Raw genomic sequence first — 20,028 nt, forward strand, 5'->3', positions numbered from 1 at the left:
TTGCATCAAGACAATACTCAAGTGAACACATCATTCTGATTGACAAAATATGTGCAGAGCAGAAAATCTGAATGTTTATTTTCATTGACTTATGCTGTTCAAATCAATGTTTTCGGTTTATGAGAAGAATACAAGATTGATTTCAAAATAAGAATACAGGCAACATAAGCAGAATATACTCACCAAGTTATTTGCTATGGTTATTTTTAATAACAATTTGCACAATAACTTTGTCTTGGGTGAGTGGTTCTACAAATATTGTCCCCAGAAAATCAGTGGTCCATGGGCTGATGCAAATGCAGGTTGATCCACAAATAAGGTTCATAACTTTTGTTTTGGACACTAATATTGTATTGATATTTAAATTAAAAAATTAAAAAAATATTTTTCATAAATTTAATTTCTAACCGGCTAGAGTGAGCGGTTCTCACTTAGCTACTGCACTGGGATGAGGAGTTGGGTGGTCTATAAAAAATTTGCATCAGCAAAGATGTCCATGGTACAAAAAAAGAAGAGAAAGGGTAAAGATGAAATGTAGAGCTGAAGTCAACAATGCAATAAAGTAAGTTTTCTTCTCTTATCAATAGGAATTTCAATTTTAAGGATGTCTCGGCAACATCCATAAAAGCCCGGATAGTCCATAACCTCAATTAAAATGATACAGGTGGTCCTTTCATCCATGAGGCCTTAGCAATAATATTGAGCTAAATAAATACTGGAATGATATTGAATTAAGTTTAACATGATGTCATGTGGCACTCATGTGTTTACCAAAATAGAATGAGATAGTCCTTACCATAAAGACTTTAATGCATATCAGTTCAGTTTAGACAGTTGCTCACAAAATGGTTGTACTCACCGTCAACTCATTTATCTCCAGTTCTGTCATGACTTTCTTCACTACCTCGGGAGGACAAATAGAACCCGCCACTATGCCTACAATCAAACAGAACAAAATGTCGCTAAAAAACCTTTTCCAAAAACAACTGAAAACTTAATATACTAAGTTTAGCTCACCTGAAGGCATGTAGAGTATGTTTGGAAACTATAGACTTCACTTTAGTCAATTATACTGATTTAGCAACACCACAAGAAGTGATGTGTAAATTTAATTTAATAATTTCCCAGCATTTCTGTCCAATAAACAATGACAGGAAGGTCAGAAATTCAATAATGCTTTAGCTCAGCAGCTTGTGCTGATGGCTCGCAATATGAAGAAATGTGCATAAATTTGACAGCGCATTATTACGAACATTACCGCAGCTATGATCTCTTCTCCACTTCTCACGTTAATGTGAGGGCTGAAGCATCCAGCCAAGCTGAATAAGAATTCCTGATTCCTAATTGTTAGGGTGTTAAAAAGGGAACAAAACGCAAATGTATATAAAATAAAATAAGGACATCGTCTTTCTGATATTTCAGCAAATGTGTTGCACATTAAAAAAATTCTGCTTTACTGTGCTAGCCAGTATCCGAGAGAATACTTAAATACCTTTACAAAAAGGAAGCAGTTACGACCTGTAAAAGAAACTTGACCTCTTGCACACAAAACTTGCTCATTACGTATAAAATTTAAGCATTTAAATCAATAATTTCAAAGTTTCACAGCTAATGTATTCAATCCCTAGGTGCATTCACTGTATTGCCTTCTCAGTCCCCAGTGCCTACCCACAGCACTTACCCCCTTGCACTGAAGATAAGTCAAATTTGTGGAGGGCAGCCTGTGCCAGCATATCAATGTACATTGTTGGGGTGCCATACACAAAAGTGCACCTAATGGGAAAAAGACTGGTCAATGCATGAAATACAGAATACTGGATTGATATTGAGAATACATGCCTTCTACACATTTAAATGTGGTACATTGCTTTTTAATGTCTCAAAGGTATCTAGGGTTCTGTGTATAACCAGTTGTGCAGTTGTTAATTTGCAAAATATAAATTTCAAACTAATTATATATATATATATATATAAAAAAAAAAACTTTACAGAGACAATATATAATTATGTAAATGCCAAAAAAAAATCTGGAAGTAGCCAGTAACTTTCTGGAAGATTGTAGGAATTGTAGGAAAAGAGAAAGGGCTACATGTAATATGTAATAACCTGCCTTAATTTAAGGTGTCGGATCACCTCACTAAACAGGATGCCTGTGAAACATTTGGCTCAACCTTCACTTCCACTCTCGCACATGCATGTATATATATATATTACATTATATATTAGTTATCAGAGAAAAACTATAAGGGTTTCTATGGCTGCACTTATATGTTAATATGTGGACCCTTTTAATTAGTTTTTTCTATAGAAATACAGCTCCCATATAAATGTAAGTAAATGTGATTTTAAAGCCAGAAGTTTAATCGGTAAGGAGTCTTTCCAGGTCCACTATGAAACTTAAGCATGAGAACGAAAGTATAATACTCTTAGTATAATACTTTAATTTTAATTCAAATTGTTGTTATAGTTCATCACCATCCTGGCAAGAGAGTGATTTTCATGTGTCAATCAACAGGTTAACTATACATTTTGAATTCTTAACAGTATCACCCTTATAGTAAATGCATGGTGGGGTTAAAACCAAAAGTAGGCAATAATAACAGTAGACCTCTGTCTGTACCTCTCCTTTTCAATGGCCTTGAGTGTTGCTTTCCCATCGTATCCAGGTGATGGGAATACAAGGGAGATACCATGTACTGCCATCATCAATGCTCCACCTACAGAGCCAAAGCAGTGGTACAAGGGCACTGGCAGACACGCACGTATTTTCTGGGAAACGGAAAGATGGGTGATGAAGACTCACAAAATAAAACAAACACCTCTTGCCTTGCTGTTTATTTCATTGGATTGTGTTCTTGTTCTAAATAGAACGTCAGTGAGAACAATCAGTGATTGGAGAAAATGACAATTAAAGTCTCACCCTCCAGTCATAGCCCATCCTGAGGCCAACCATGTATGCGTTATTCACAATGTTGTGGTGCGTCAGTGTGGCTGCTTTCGGGCTGCCAGTTGTGCCCTGCAGATCAGAACCAGAGAAATTAAGCAGACATAAAACCACAAGAGTCTGTCCAGATCTTCCACACCAGGTTCAGGACATTAAATGCATTGGACTACAAGTTTGGGGAAATTGGGGAATGGTACATTAAAGAAATCACTTAAAAGTACTGGGGCATCCTGTCTAATGTGAGGCTAACGATCATTCAAACAGAAGGGCTAACCAAGTGAAGTGATTCTTGTATCCTGTGGATTGCTAACTGGAATCCAGGCTTGCCATTCAAAGCAAGTGTGAGGAGTAGAAGCTTGTACATCACAATGGGGATAGGCTGGAGTGGAAGACTGGTGAAATCCTTTGGTACACCTCATCATGTGACTGGTGCTACCGGATAAAACATTGCAGAGGCCTCGTATTAGTCTGGTTTTCCTAGGCTAGAGAGATACTCAGACATGGGAGTACAGAAAGAAAATGACTGACACCTCTGCATTCAGAAACTGACTCTCCTGTGTGAACTTTGAAAAAGGAATACTGAATGTCAATATCAAACTAAATTCAATAAAAATAACATTGCACCAAAATTTTAACAAATCTATACATTGTGAAGATTCATGTATATGAGTTTACAGTGCATATAGAAGTAGAGTGCCCCACTTCATGTGTAAGTGGATTATTTTTAATTACAATTATATTATGTAGTAAGAGGTTTACACTCTGCAGCAAGGCCAAACCATGAACATCCCCTGTCCACTTTAAGCACATAGAAAGTTTGCCGAAACTGATTCTTTATCTACATTCCCCTGAAGCATTTTCTTCTGAGCTCTGTTGCAACACTGGGGAACATGCTTCAACAAAAGCACAGAAAAGCAGCATGACAGTGTGGGCACCGAAGTTGATGGGATCCCTTGAATTAAGTGCAAAGAGTCCATGAGTTATCCCAGTGCAGTTTTTCAGAATATTTTTAGGGCTGCATCAAAACTTCATTAAGGATATACATTTTCATTGTCATTGAGGTCCACTTAATGTTTTGCAAACTATTAGTGAGAATCTCAATAACGTATAATCTATGGTAGAGGAGAGATGGTATACCGATGTGAACTGAATGTTGATGGGGTCATCAAAGTTCAGCTTCTTTGAAAGAATCCTCAGCTCCTCCAAGTGGGCATTGGTGGCTGCCTGCCTCACCTCTGACATCTGGAAGGTTCCGGGAAGCTTGTTGTCGAAAACAATGACAGTACGGAGATCTGGGAGTCTGAAAGAAGAACACTCACTTAACACTAAAACATGATAGGCTTTTGCTCGACTAATTCTCCCACAGATTCAGTCATCACATCATGAATTATTTGGGACTCCGATCATTCATTTAACATTTTAACATTTGCTTGAAAAACATTACTTTTTCCATGCCTACTTCGTGCAAAGATTGTGGCTGTGCTAATGCCAATTATTAAATTTATAGTAGGCTAATAAGTGGTGTACAATTCGAATAGTTAAGGGATCTTTTACGAGAATATCTATTAAGCTATGTACAAAAAAAAAAAACTTGATACAACGTGTGAAGATGGTGAGTTATATTTTGTTCAATGAACAGATTCTTAAGCTTTTAGATTTAATTATTTTGTAATCCACATTCATCTGATTATATTTAACAACCCACCAACATTATAGCGTCATACATCAAAAGGACATTCACTTGTTTTCATACAATACAATTATTTTCTGTTCCTGAATGATTTAGTCCATTATATTCCGAGCCAACATGCACTGCGCACTTCCCAAAAACAGTCCAAAGCCACAGGAAAAAGAAGGTCAACCACCAAAAAAAAAAAAAACTAAAGGATCACTCTCACCAGTAGAAGCACTGGCATGTAAGTCCACAGTTCCAATTGTTTACTACAAGTTGATCCAAACTGACAAACCAGTTTCCTGCATTGCTGGGGTAATCCGAGGTTTTCGTTACCATTATAATTCAATGTATATTATTTCACACCATAACAGAAGGCTAAGCAAAATCCCAGGATATTATTTGTTACAGCTATTCAAAGCTGGTGGGGAAAAACCTCCCCATTTTATCTGGAGCCTGCCCAGAAAGGTGCGCTATAGGACATTTCCTCTATAGGCTACATAGACCCCCTCCTACCCGTGATGCAACTTCTATACCCAGACCCACATTTATTCTTTCGTTTTATACTATACATTGGTAAATTTTCTCAGATTTATCAGTCCACAGCATTTCAATGTCACAGGAGGGGATATGTAAGGGTACTGCCAGGGCCGGCCCTAACCTTATGAGGGAGATTTGATTGTGGGGCCCCTCACCTCCCTGCAAAACATTTTAGTGGTGCCCATCTTTATGGCAGAGACAAACATGTTTAAGTAAAACTAGAAGACAGAAATATTTAAATAGTGCACATCACAGAACATGTATTACACTTAGACATACACTGTACATGTTGAAGAAATAGATTTAGTAATAAATACAAATGTAAATAGTGCACTGTTAACACTGAAATAATCGCAATAAACAAACAGTTTAGGTAACAAACACCCACACTAAATTATATTGCACTTGCATTATATTGCACAGTGCATATTAAAAAACTAAATTAAATACAATACTATCAAAAATCATTAGGTGGCAACTGGCAAACTGTTGTAGTTAACTACTAGCTACTCATCATCATAATTTGGATGGCAACTGGCAGTAGGCTAGCTTTTAAAGTGATGTGACCCTACACCACAAAACCAGTCATATCACCAAAATGTTAAAAATGGAGAATTACATCATATGATTGAGCTGGATTATTGCTTTAAAGATAAAGATATGTTAACTTCATAATCGGGGTTATGCTGATAAGCTATCGTTCCCATTAGGTAATGGCTGTCTTTCAATTTGAAAGGGAAGACTATACCAGAGCTGTCCCGACACCTGACTAAGCCTAAACCCATAAAGCCTAAACCGTATCCTCTCCATTGTCAGTCGAAGAAGTGGCAGTGGACTGTCAGGTAACCCATGTATAGGATTAAGGATTAATATACTCTGCACACACGTTTTCTCCATGCTCCCACTGTCTGTTCATGTAGCCTACTGTATACATATTTATTTATAAAAATATCTAAAAATAACTGGTGACATTTATTTCTGACCACATTGAAAAGGAAGTGAATGTAAAGACAACACAGATGAAAATAGTTCCTTTTAATAATTAAACTATTTACAGTTCAAATACTTTCTCAGTCAGTGACTACTTCAGTCAAAACTAATGTTTTTATTTATTCCCCCAACCCTTGTATGTTTTATGCAGATTTTTGATTGTCAACAAAAATTTGCTTAATCTTTTTTTGTGTACTGTATGTCAGTTGTTAAAAAATACATTAAAATAAATAGGCAACTGCTCTGTTTTCCTTTCACTCCTTGCTGATTGCTCAAAATCTGAAACCTCACCATCTTTCTACTTGAAACTTTTCACTCTCGTATTCAACTCGGATAGGGTCCTGTCAAGGCCAACTGACACAGTTTTTTTTTTTTCAGCCAAGCTTTTTTGGTAGGCATTGCATTTGCTGAGGAGAGTGAAGTCCAGCTTCTTTTCAGCCCTTTCTGCCATCTCATCTGCTTCTTTTTGCATTATTTCAATGCTTTGCAAGATCTTTTGCTTCTTCAGTTTCACATTTTCAATTTCGGTGGCAATCTCTTTCCTTATCTGGTCATTTTCAGATTCCACCTTCTTTTTCTTCATCCTCCAAGAAGTGGACATACCACATCCTAGCTGCCTTGACATGCTGAACAAGTGCCTTTGGAATGGTATCATAACTTGGATTTCCCCACCAACACATCCTGTACTGTGCACAGTGCAATGAGAGTTCTCTCCTTTAGGTTCTCTACCACCAGGGTACAGGAGAGGGCTCAAGAAGCTTTTGCTTGTTGTGGCAAGAAATGCGAGGCATTCATTCTTGAACTTTTACTCAGTTCACATGTCTGACGTCTCAGCGATGCTTTGTCCAATTGCTTGCTTTATGGCAAAACCAATGTCAAGTTGTTTGTGTAGCAGATGTAGAGTGTTGTCCAATGGGTCAACTTTCGGTATTTTGAGAGCTGTATATGCCTTGTCCAAGATGTCTTTCTTGATGAAGCAAGACAGCAAGATCTTCAGAGTTGACTGATAGTCCTGTGCCAAAAAAGGCACGATTGGTGCATCGGTCTGAAACTTTTCCAGAAATGGTTTCAGTTTTGCTGGAACAAAAGCAAAGAAATGCATTTTTGCTTCACAAAGCCTGTCAGTAGTTGCTTCCTTCACCAAAGTATATGACATGGAGATAGGTACTTTGCTTTTGGGTAGTTTCTTGTGGCTGTCAATACACTTCTGTATAGCTGGCCATAAGTGAATGGTTCGCGCTGCAACCTCTGAATCTTCCACCCATCTGTGTGGACAGCACTTAAAAGGAAATTGTTGTTTTTGTAAATTCAACAAAATCCTCTCATCTGGCAGGTGTGTCATGGATGAACTGCCAAAGGGCTCTGAGGATGTCTTCCAAATTCCAACCAGATTCTGTTTCTCCCTTTTGCAAACTCCCATGTAAAACATGGAGGCCAAAGCATCACAGCTTTAGCAGATCAGGTAGATTTGGGTCCATCGTTTTCCTGTTCTCCTCACAATCTTAAAAAGAAATCCAATTCACTGTCCAATCCAATGAGATCTGAATGAGTTTATTGGGATTGAGAGGTGACATGCTTGTCTTCATTTTCTCTAGAAGCTGCTCTGTTCAAATGTGACCAAGACATTCAAGAGTTGACCAAGAGTTGAAGTAACGAACCATCACCTTTACCTCTTGCTCACTCCATTATTGAACAATGATAGCCATTTGTTCTGTCTGGGTCATTTTGTTCAGGCACTCATCAAATGAGAGAACTTAACAGTTCAACTTTCTAACATCTTGGATTAGCTCTTCCCTGAAATATGGAGCTAATCCAAGGCACAGGAAATAAGCAGTTTTTGTTGGACAGCAGGTATAACACTTGGCTATTTCACTATCAGGAAACAGTTTTGCAAAAAGGTCAGACATCTTTGCATGAGTTACATTAATAGTGTGACATCACTAATTTCATAACCCAGTGGATCTCTGCTTCAACAAAGGTGATACTGAATAAGATGCTGCACTGCCTTCCTGACATTCTGCTCCTCAATGGTAATTCTGAAATTAAAACTAAATTTTAGTGATATAAATAATGAAATGATTAACCCATATGCCCATATCTTCAAAATTATGTTTTTATCTAATTGATCTTTGGACTTACCGATGAACAAATGATTGTTTTTTTTTCTAATTCTATTGCTATCAGATACATATATACGGTTTTGTAAACTGTATATATTTGCATTTACAATTATTTAACTCCTTAACTGTGGTAATGAAATTCCTCCTGGTGTATTATGCAGTGATGCTGTCTGAGCAGTGTAGCTCAATACCCAATGAGGAATTGCAAAAACTATTTTGTGAACCCAACCCAGAAAAGCATAACAAAGGCAGTGGTTCTGCCGTGTAGAGAAACCAGAGGTGCGATCACACAAAGTACACATTTGGTGTACTTTAAATGCATCTGTGACTCCACAGATTAAAATGAAAAGTTGGGCTTCATCTGTGACTGCAATACTTCAGAGTGGCAGAAAACTACACATCTTTGCATTTGATATGTAGCTGGTCATTACTACTTTAAGACATGCCTGCTACAGTACAGTACTCATTCAGGAAAAATAAAACAAAACTTAAATACATTTTTACTTTGTTTGCAAATTAAATCACATATTACCATCAGGCAGTCTTGATGATTGTGCAACAGAGCAGGTTCAGATTCTTACTTTTTAAGCTTAAAAAGTATAACAGACTATTTTCTGTTATGATTTGAGCTTTTCGTTACAATTATTTGGATTTCAGAACTATTTTTTAGGTATGAGAAAATATGCACGTTTAGGGCAGGGATAGTCGATTTTGTGTCCGGGTCCTAATTTCTTGGTCAAGGTATAGTCAAGGTCGAGACATCAGAGGGGGGGAAATCACACCTTCAAATAACCCTTTGCAACACACACACACAATTCTGTGAATTACTAATATACCTAGCTGCTTATATTTAGTACATTCATTTGACAAAGTACAAAAATAATAAAATGTTTAAATGAATGTAAATTAGTAATAAAACTTTCACACCACTTCTAATTTTAAATGTGTTAAAGATTATTTTAGGCATATATATATATATATATATACATAATACAAACTTTCAAGCATTTATTGTCTTATTAGATTAAAGTCTTTACCATTTCTCTTTGCCCCACTGTGCACTGCACTAAAGTAATTTTGAAAACTGAGGGCATAGAGGATTGAGTAATTCAGGGTGGGTGGTCTGGGGGTCCTCCCCCAGAAGATTTTGACAATTGGAGACCTGAAATGCACGATTGAGTCATTTCAAAGTCAAAAAACATACTTAACTTAAACTCTCCATGAAATCAGGCAGATTTGGACTCAAACATATCTTTGCTTCACAACCACCAATCACCAGCAAAACATCACACATCAACCGACATTATGCAGGCAAACTAGACACGGTTTCTGGTGCTTGTCAATCACAGAGATCTATTTCGGTGGGTCTCTGTAATTGAAAGTGGTTAGCATGCACAATTCTTGATTTGTGCACCTGCTAGAAATATGCGTCTTCATCTGAAATCAGCGGTTTCCACCACTGATGTAGGAGTTTCTAGGTGAATACAAGCTGTGCCCCCTCCCCAGGTCATGTGTATGCACTTTTATATTTTTTAATTGAAATATGTCCACACGACAAACGATCCACAGTTTAGCTGTTTATTGGTAGAAATCAGGAAAATAAAACGAATAGCTGTGTTTTTGACAAGTATAAAGTGACGCTCTTACCTCAGTCCAGAACGTGAACAGAGACGCCCGAACCGGGAATCTGCAAGCAATCAACTAACTTACTGAACACAGGCTCTATATAGGACATCCCATATTAATACATAACATCCTAATGGATAATAACCAGGAAGGGCTGCTAATAGGTTCCACATAATAACAAGTTATCAAACATCTAATAAAGATGTTTGATCACTGTGACAGGACGCTCGCTAATTAGGTGCTCGTGCTGCAATGAGCACCGAGGCGACTGTGACGTCAGCGGCAGCTGTGCTTCCTTTAATCTTGCTGCCTTCCTGGGGGGGGGGGGAGCTAACCATTGTGACGGAGGACTGCCGATCCTACCTTTCATTTCCCAGAGCACCCTGTTTGTTTTATTTTTTGTGAGATACCGTTTTGCCTTAGTTACCCTTTTTGTGTTTTTTTTCCTTGAACAGTGAGCTAACCACAATAAAGCCCGGACTCCGCTTATTGTGTCCAGCTGATACAATCACACAAAAAAGTTGTTGATTAATCAGGTGAGAGAGAGAGACACTGGCAGTAAAAGCTTGGGCATCTTTGGAGAACTCCTGCTGGATTTACAGGGGGGTCACAATTTTCCAGTGGCTGTAAGAAACTGTGCCCCCTGGAAAAAATGGTGACCCCTTCCTTAGTGACAGCAAATATAAACTAGAGTCACAAAAGTGGTTGAGTGTGCATTCAGATGGCAAATCATTGACCGTCATAATCTCCTTTAAAGTTCAAAGTTTTTGTTATTGCTTCACCTGTGTGTGTGACAGGAACTGGATAAGAAGGACAGAAACTCAAACTTACTAACATATTACTTGTGTGAGACATTCTAACAACTCCTTCAGGATCCAGTATGTGAAGGCGGCATCTGGTGGCTTGAGTTTCCACGAAGCCCTGTTGACTGCATTTAAGGTGCATCATTTTATACCCATGTAGCTTCCCGTGTTTACCTATTTCTGCCATCACAAACAATTCTACTTCAAGTACAGCTGACGGGTTTTAATAGAAAAACATTTCTGAATGTTCTCATACTGAGCACAGTTCCATTTATGTGACTCAAACATCGTAATATTTGTTTATGCTGAAGACCAAGGTTAAAGTAAAAGTGGACAATGTCTGACACACTTGCAATTCCTCTTTAGCTAGTGAAACTGGGCTCATATGGTATATGAGTATGTTACAAGTGACTTAACCACTCATCAAAAAGTCAGTACAGTGTCAAGTCATGTTGTAAAATCAGGTTTTTTCGGTGTAGTGGCTTAATACTGTACTGTGCTGGAGTGGCCTGGCTGCGGTTCCTGTGGTGCACAGTTCGAATGCCAAGCAGAGAACTCTGGCTACACTTGCTATTAGTATTAGCAGTTTGTCTGGTACATGTTTCTAATTAGCATATTTTGTGGCAGCATTTTGTTTTTGTTTCATGCACAACACAACACAATGAAATATATCAGGCTTTTAACTAAGGAACGATAAAGAAACACTTATAGAACGATTTGCAGGAACAATATAGTTTCAGTTCCTATCCAGTTCTGTCATATTGTGAGGTTACCCATTAGAACCATAAATGGAAAAATGTACATTTTAAATGATTTGGATAACAGTTTTTTTTTTCCAAACTCAATGCAAGTCAATGGAAGAAAATTGTAGAAAAATCTGAGTGATAATTGTTGATAACTTCCTTAATACTGAAGGTACAGGCATGTATGTATTTAACCCTCTATTTAACTGCTTCAATTTCAGGTTGCAATCGGTAAAATAAAATAAAAAATATTGTAAGATACCTACCATTTCCTCTTACTGATGTTTGGTTTGGGCAGAGACATGTTTAGATAGCCACTAATTGAAAATTAGCGCAACACTGGTTCTCGTTTAAAAAGCTTTTTTGATTACATTTAAAATAATCATAATAAAAAACGTTGATGAACACCACAACTATGGCCGAAACTTGATTTTTTAAAATTATTTTACCGTCTTAATGCAGAAGTAATACAAAATGTTTTCAAACATTTAGCAATTGTTGTGCTAATTCCTTATTCTATATTCAATATTCTAAAGTTTTATTTTTAGTGGCAGCTCGCCTTCGGTTTTTGTTTCTTTAAGACTAATTCTCGTTTCGTTGGATATTCACTTACCTCGAATGTATTCTGAGGGGGAAAATGCTTTTCAACCACACAATTTCGCTTTTGTTTATTTTTTATTAAGTTCCTTAGTTAGATGTCAATTGGCCAATTTAAAACAAATACCTATGTTAGTAAAATAGTTACTAATAGATATTAATTAATGGGGGTCATATCCTGATCATGTCGATATTAGACCAAAACAAGCAAGTGTGTGCGTGCTTGGGTCAAACCGTTCTTAAATTCTGTGTGTGCATCGTCATGCATGCACTCGTTTCTGCCTGTCAGTCAGTCAAGCACTATAGTCAGCTACAGAGCTGCGGCTGCTCTTAGAGATCACACAACAATTAATTGCATTTTAGCTATTTTTTTCAACAAGCACGTGCCATCAAAAATGTAGTCTATCACAAACACAACTCCTTATATTCTGTATGTGCGATATCATAACCTCATTTTCCGGGTGTTTTCCAGGACATTTCATATTTTTCTAATTTCCCAGCTGTTTTCTATGCCTTGAAAATAACTTAAATTCAAGCTTTTCCAGGATGCATGAGAACCCTGCAATGTAGCTGTGTAGCATTGTCATAACTGGTTATATGAATTGTCCATGTTGTCAAGCAGTGCAGTTGCCTGTATTCATCTGGCAAAACAGCCGTGCGTGGCTGCAAATATAGCAATATATATATACACTCACCTAAAGGATTATTAGGAACACCATACTAATACTGTGTTTGACCCCCTTTCGCCTTCAGAACTGCCTTAATTCTACGTGGCATTGATTCAACAAGGTGCTGAAAGCATTCTTTAGAAATGTTGGCCCATATTGATAGGATAGCATCTTGCATTTGATGGAGATTTGTGGGATGCACATCCAGGGCACGAAGCTCCCGTTCCACCACATCCCAAAGATGCTCTATTGGGTTGAGATCTGGTGACTGTGGGGGCCAGTTTAGTACAGTGAACTCATTGTCATGTTCAAGAAACCAATTTGAAATGATTCCACCTTTGTGACATGGTGCTGGAAGTAGCCATCAGAGGTCATAAAGGGATGGACATGGTCAGAAACAATGCTCAGGTAGGCTGTGGCAATTAAACGATGCCCAATTGGCACTAAGGGGCCTAAAGTGTGCCAAGAAAACATCCCCCACACCATTACACCACCACCACCAGCCTGCACAGTGGTAACAAGGCATGATGGATCCATGTTCTCATTCTGTGCACGCCAAATTCTGACTCTACCATCTGAATGTCTCAACAGAAATCGAGACTCATCAGACCAGGCAACATTTTTCCAGTCTTCAACTGTCCAATTTTGGTGAGCTTGTGCAAATTGTAGCCTCTTTTTCCTATTTGTAGTGGAGATGAGTGGTACCCGGTGGGGTCTTCTGCTGTTGTAGCCAAGGTTGTACGTGTTGTGGCTTCACAAATGCTTTGCTGCATACCTCGGTTGTAACGAGTGGTTATTTCAGTCAAAGTTGCTCTTCTATCAGCTTGAATCAGTCGGCCCATTCTCCTCTGACCTCTAGCATCAACAAGGCATTTTCGCCTACAGGACTGCCGCATACTGGATGTTTTTTCCTTTTCACACCATTCTTTGTAAACCCTAGAAATGGTTGTGCGTGAAAAACCCAGTAACTGAGCAGATTGTGAAATACTCAGACCGGCCCGTCTGGCACCAACAACCATGCCACGCTCAAAATTGCTTAAATCACCTTTCTTTCCCATTCAGACATTCAGTTTGGAGTTCAGGAGATTGTCTTGACTAGGACCACACCCCTAAATGCATTGAAGCAACTGCCATGTGATTGGTTGATTAGATAATTGCATTAATGAGAAATTGAACAGGTGTTCCTAATAATCCTTTAGGTGAGTGTATATATATATATATATATATATATGCAAATATATGCCTACTGGTATTCTGTGCATCCACAAAATCTCACGCATTTGGCCCAAATATTCTGTGCGCACCCCACCTCAGGCTCCTGCTTTTGCCAGTGGGAACGGTATCTATCACCGCATTTTATTTTAATGTGACAGATCTCACACATTGATGTTTTGAAATCTGGACAGCTAAGCAAAAACATTGTGTGTAGTTGTACTATCGATTATTATACATCCTGTGTTATCATCAAGCTAAAATAGTTGTGTCCCCTTAGTCATTTCTGATGCCCCCTTGCCAAGTGTATCCTGCCATCAGGCCATATAGCATCAACAGTCAGTATCACTGCAACTCTAGTTCACAATGCAGGAATGCAAGTTGGGATGTAAAAATGAGCCTTGCTGAACTTATTAACTGCTGCAGTGAACAAGATTACCAGTTAGTATTAATCAACGCTATACAATACCTGCTGCTTTTAATATCACCAGGGGTGGCTTTCTCCACCTCAGGACAGATCTGCTTCAACATTTCATAGTACTTCTGGGTTTTAAACTGGGTAGGGAAAGCCAATCCATTGCAGCGCACCTGAAACAAGACAACAGTAGGACATATTACACAGCTGTTTCATACTAGAACAGTGAGCGAAGTTCTCGATCAGTCATTGGACTGTATGAATCCTGTACTGGATTTGAAGGAATCCATGGCATGCAAGCGATATCATAAATATCATATAACATGTATGATATGGTTAATCTAATACACCTGTAACTTCTGGTATTTAATGCATTGGATCTTACTTATGTAGCATTGTTATAAGTTTACACTGGAGCGCAAACATTACTAATACATTTCCTTATTCTGCAGTTGGGCAGTTCTCTAGCCAACACAAAACTCATTTTAATTCTTATATGACTGCATGTTTATTAGGTAATTATTCATCTGAAATTGAGCTGGAAACCTACATAAGAACATAACGTTTACAAACGAGAGGGGGCCATTCGACCCATCGTGCTCGTTTGGTGTTTATTAATATCTAAGTGATCCAAGGATCCTATCCAGAATATTTTTAAATGTTCCCAAACTTTCAGCTTCAACCACATCGCTGGGTAGATAATTGAATGCCTTGAAGCCCAATTTCCATTTGTGTCCCCGGGTGCGTGTGTCCCTGCTGATCTGGAAAAGCTCCTCTGGTTTGATGTGGTTAATGCCTTTCATGATTTTGAAGACTTGAATCAAGTCCCCATGTAGTCTCCTCTGTTCCAGGGTGAAAAGGTTCAGTTCCCTCAGTCTCTCAGTAGGACATTTCCTTCAAACCTGGAATAAGTTTGGTTGCTCTCCTCTGAACTGCCTCTAGAGCAGCAATATCTTTGACATACAATGATGTTGATTCAAGAAGTATTTGAGTTCACCAAGCTCGTGCTAGCATTTAAGTTCATGGAACCCCAGACAGAAATGGGAATTTGGCATTATTCACCGAAGTGAAAGCACTTATCATTAAAGATACACAGTTTCAATATTGTACAGCCATGACATGACCCTTTGTGTAAAGAAACTTTATTCTGCACCAAAATGAGTTTCAGACAATGTTATTTAATCAAAACAGGATTAAACAAATGGCAAGTGTATCAAAGTGCTGCCAAGACGTTTGCAGAAATAGAAAACACCAACCTTTCGTAGTGCAAATTCCAGCTCCTGTACTTGATAAGCGGGATTAACAGACACCTGTGGAGTATAAAAGGAATCTGAGAATTTGTTGAAGAACAAAGAAGGTCTTGACAAACAAGCCAACCAATAACATTTGTACAGGTTTTTTTTTCGCCTCCAATTGTTGGAATGGTGGATTGACTTCACACTATTCAACACTATTTATATAGTGAAGTTTGATTATTTTTTGTTAATCTGTCATATAGTAATATTGTATACATTGTCATGGTTTCATTGTATCCGAATAGCTTTATATTTTGGCCACACTGTTTGCCCACAATCCTCCTCCCAGCAGCCTGTGCAATTTATAGGTTTATCATTGCTGGGGCTGCCATTACCCATTACTCAGAAGATTGTGTTTACTCAGTGCCACTCATCATAAAATTTACAGATGACCTGGCATAAATTATGTCAATTTCAGAGGGAGTGGTAAGTGAGATATATATATATAAATATATAGATTTCCATATATATATATATATATATATATATATATATATATATATATATATATATATATATATACACAGTATTCTGCAAAAGTTTTAGGAAGGTGTGAAAAAATGCTATAAAGTAAAAATGCTTTCAAAAATAGACTTGTTAATAGATTTTATTTAACAATTAACAAAATGCAAAGTGAGTGAACAGAAGAAAAATCTAAATTAAATCCATATTTGGTGTGACCACCCTTTGCCTTCAAAACAGCATCAATTCTTCTAGGTACACTTGCACAAAGTAAGGGATTTTGTAGGCATATAGTCAGGTGTATGATTAAACAATTACTTTCTGTAATCTGCGACTATCATGTTTTAATGAGAGGTTACAAAGGGCTACAGACAGTAATTTGCATAATCACCAATGCAACTAAAATTGATTTTTCATGACTGCTTTCTTGAGTAGAAGTTGGGTCAGCCCCCCAGTCTGGGGTCTAAGAGTAGTCAGTTAAAAAAAAACATTAAATGAACTGTACTCCAAACATGCACTTAATCATTAGCATTATTCTCATGGCCATAAACTGTATTACACTGCATTCTTAATGTTAAATACAGCAAAATATGTATTGTATTCAGATTCATGCTCAAAACACTAAAAAAAATTACAGAATTTGTCACTTTACATAAAGTCATGCAGTATTGTATACAAACTTGATCCTCGATGACTTACTTTCTACAACATGGTTTGATAGTTTGTTCATTAAAGAAAGATAGGTATGTTTTCCATGTAGTTGTTCACAGGTTAATAATAAAACGATCTTAAAGTTCGGTTTTCAATATTGAGTTTAGCTACACTTATAAACCCCAATGAGTAAAGGCATCCTATATGCTCAGACTCAAATGTACATATATAGTACACTAGAGGAGCACGGTAGATACATTAGAGCATCATACAGTTTTAACACTACCTCTTGATTTGTACTCTAAACATTTCCATGTACTATGCATCCATGAATTTTGGTAGCTTTTCTAAACCGGCTATTACACAAAGATTGCAAGCCCCAGTTATATGCTTCCTTCCAACTTCCCAATTCCCATGTAATCCACTTTTAAAGTTATAGTACAGTATTTACTAAACAGTGGTCACTAGCGGCTAAATGTTTCAATTTACGTTAGAGAAAACCAATGCAAAAGTGGAGATGGCCACTTTATTCACTTTATAGCATTTAGACTGGCGGGGTACTACAGGGGTGGTAACTGAATGAGGTAACTGGACAAAAGGTAAGAGGGGAAGGAGGAGACCGGGTGAAATGCATACAAGAGTGAAAGTGCGGTCATGTTGTGATTTTGCTTGCCTGCATGAATAAGAAAAAAAAATCTCTATGCGGGTGCGCTGGGATTGGTCATACTGACACTGGGACAGAAAGAGCAATTATTTTACTAGAAATTTCTAGAATATTTTTTCACTTTGAAGTGGGTAGGATGTGTAATTGTTTTTTTTCTGCATTTAAATTCCAGCCTATTAGGCAACAAAAGGTGAAAATTGTAAAAGGGCGTGTAGACTTTCTACAGGCAATGTATATGTAAGGGTCAGATCAAAGTGCTGTAAATATAAACACACATTTATATAAAATGCATACTTTGTTATCATAGCAGATAAGGAAAAGGGGGAAATTCTAATGTACCCTAGAATGATTTTTCTGGCATGCTTCCATCTGGGGCAATGGAGAGATTGCAAAATATATCAAATGGCTGCTTAAAAGGAGGCAGAAGCTGTTAGTTCTAAAGAACTCCTCAATAAAACTGGTTTTCAGTTTTACAACAGTGTCATTTTATTACTCGTTTACAAAGTTTTAGAGTGGACTAGGATGATATAAATGGCAGGACTGTCAATCAATGTGTAACTTTTTATTATTTTATTTAATTGCCAATTCACTGAAACTGTCTAAGTTGCATTTAATTTGGCTGAGAACTTTACAATACTTTACTCAGTCATTGCTTTCACTTTTAGTTCACAAAACTAGTTACCAAAGCATATCCTGCTTTAACTACTTTTACATGAGTTTATTTCATCCCCTCCACAGCAGCTCCAAACCAGATTTTCCACAAGATTTCAGCTTCAGTTCTGCAACTCTAGTGTAGCCTTCCTCATTTTACAGGAATGTAAAAACCAACTGGGGTTGAGATAATATTTCTTACTCCAGATTACTTCCTTCACAATCCCAGGGTGCAGCAATCTACTGGTAACATGATCCCTCAATGTTCCTCTGAAGTGGGGTTCATATAAAGGGGAAATACTTAAAATTTAAAAGACCAGACACATTAGCATTTACTTGAATATCATTCACATTTTGCCTTGCTCCATACTTCAAAAAGAGTCAGTCAAATGCTCCAAAATTATTAAATAAAAAACGTACTATTCATATTTCAATTAACAGCCATTCACAAATAATGCCTGGGCATAAATACAAAATTATAAAATGCAAGATTGTAAAGGTCACCTAAAAACACATACATTAGATGTTATTTGCAGATTTTTTTTAATGGGTCTCCTTGAACAATATATTCTGCCCAGTGTTTGAATTATAATACGCTAACAACACTTCTGGATTCCTTAGTAGCACAGCCCATGGGTAAAACATGGGAGCTTGAGACTCTACATGGCCCAATAAGGTACACTTTATATTTTCACATTTAGCCCATGGACTTAGCAGGGTTGTCCTCAAAGGTTTGAAGGTGCCAGGGTTAATTTGCTAGGCAGGCCAATTTAAATAAATTCTGAACCTTCTGAGGGTCATCAAGGCATTGATGCAGTGGATTCATTCATACTGAACAAAAATATAAATGCAAAATGTAAAATGTTGGTCCCATATTTCATGAGCTAAAATGAAAGTTCCAAAAAAATGTTCCACACACATAAACCGCTTATTTCTCAAATGATATGCAAAAAGTGGTTTACATCCTGGCTATTGAGCATTTCTCCTTTGCCAGTATAATCCATCCACCTGACAGGTGTGGCATATTAAGATTAAACAGCATGATCATTACACAGGTGCACTTTGTACTGGGGACAATAAAAGGCCACTCTGAAATGTGCCATTTTGTCACACAACACAATGCCACAGTGGCTGAGGGACTGTGCAATTGGCATGCTGACTGCAGGAATGTCTGTTGCCAGATAATTAAATGTTCATTTCTCTACCATAAACCACCTCCAACATCGTTTCAGAGAATATAGCAGTACGTCCAACAGGCCTCACAACCACAGACCACTTATACACCAGCTCAGGACCTCCACATCCAGCTTCTTCACCTGTGGGATCGTCTGAGATCAGCCACCCGGACAGCTGATGACACTGGGTTTGCACAACGAAGAATTTCTACACAAACTGTCAGAAACCGTCTCAGGGAAGCTCATCTGCATACTCATCATCCTCACAAGGGTCTTGACCTGACATGCAGTCAGCATGCCAATTTTATGATCCCTCAAATCCTGAGACTTGAAATCCATAGATTAGGGCCTAATTTATATAAATTGATCGATTTCCCTATATGAACTGTAACTCATTAAAATTTTTGAAATTGTTGCATGTTGCATTTATATTTTTGTTCAGTGCAGGTTTTAAAATAATTTACTTGGTTGTTCAGTGCATCAAATGTTAAATGTAACACGTGAAGAACCTGATACTATTGTTTCATGCCCATTGTCTACATTACAGTTATATTCCTAGTAGCCCTATACCCCTGCATTATCCTGCAAGTTCTCCAATTCCTTCAAATCGCTATGACTACAGGCAAATATAGGCTAATATTTATTGAAAGACATTGACAACTATGTCCATTTCCGATGTCCAATGATTCTACTGAAGAATAATGGGAAAACCTGCCTGGGGAGATTCTGCGAGTAGATTCAAAAAGCCAGTTTCTGGATATTAAATAATACGGTTGGATAATAATAAATGCTGAGGCAAA

General features: G+C 37.6%; 1 protein-coding gene across 2 annotated transcripts in view; it reads right to left on the reverse strand.

Annotated features, from left to right (window-relative positions):
• acsf2 (acyl-CoA synthetase family member 2) overlaps positions 1 to 20,028 on the reverse strand; it is a 72,973-nt gene that overhangs the window by 35,945 nt on the left and 17,000 nt on the right. For both annotated transcript variants that reach the window (XM_066704866.1, XM_066704865.1), the window contains exons 4-10: positions 15,587 to 15,640; positions 14,385 to 14,503; positions 4,082 to 4,244; positions 2,921 to 3,016; positions 2,621 to 2,769; positions 1,682 to 1,773; positions 860 to 936 (exon numbers count right to left, since the gene is read on the reverse strand). In XM_066704866.1, the coding sequence (XP_066560963.1) occupies positions 860 to 936; positions 1,682 to 1,773; positions 2,621 to 2,769; positions 2,921 to 3,016; positions 4,082 to 4,244; positions 14,385 to 14,503; positions 15,587 to 15,640 (750 nt within the window). The remainder of the gene's footprint in view (positions 1 to 859; positions 937 to 1,681; positions 1,774 to 2,620; positions 2,770 to 2,920; positions 3,017 to 4,081; positions 4,245 to 14,384; positions 14,504 to 15,586; positions 15,641 to 20,028) is intronic.

The sequence above is a fragment of the Amia ocellicauda genome, chromosome 5 (genome assembly GCF_036373705.1).
Source record: "Amia ocellicauda isolate fAmiCal2 chromosome 5, fAmiCal2.hap1, whole genome shotgun sequence".
NCBI classification, from domain to species: Eukaryota; Metazoa; Chordata; class Actinopteri; order Amiiformes; family Amiidae; genus Amia; species Amia ocellicauda.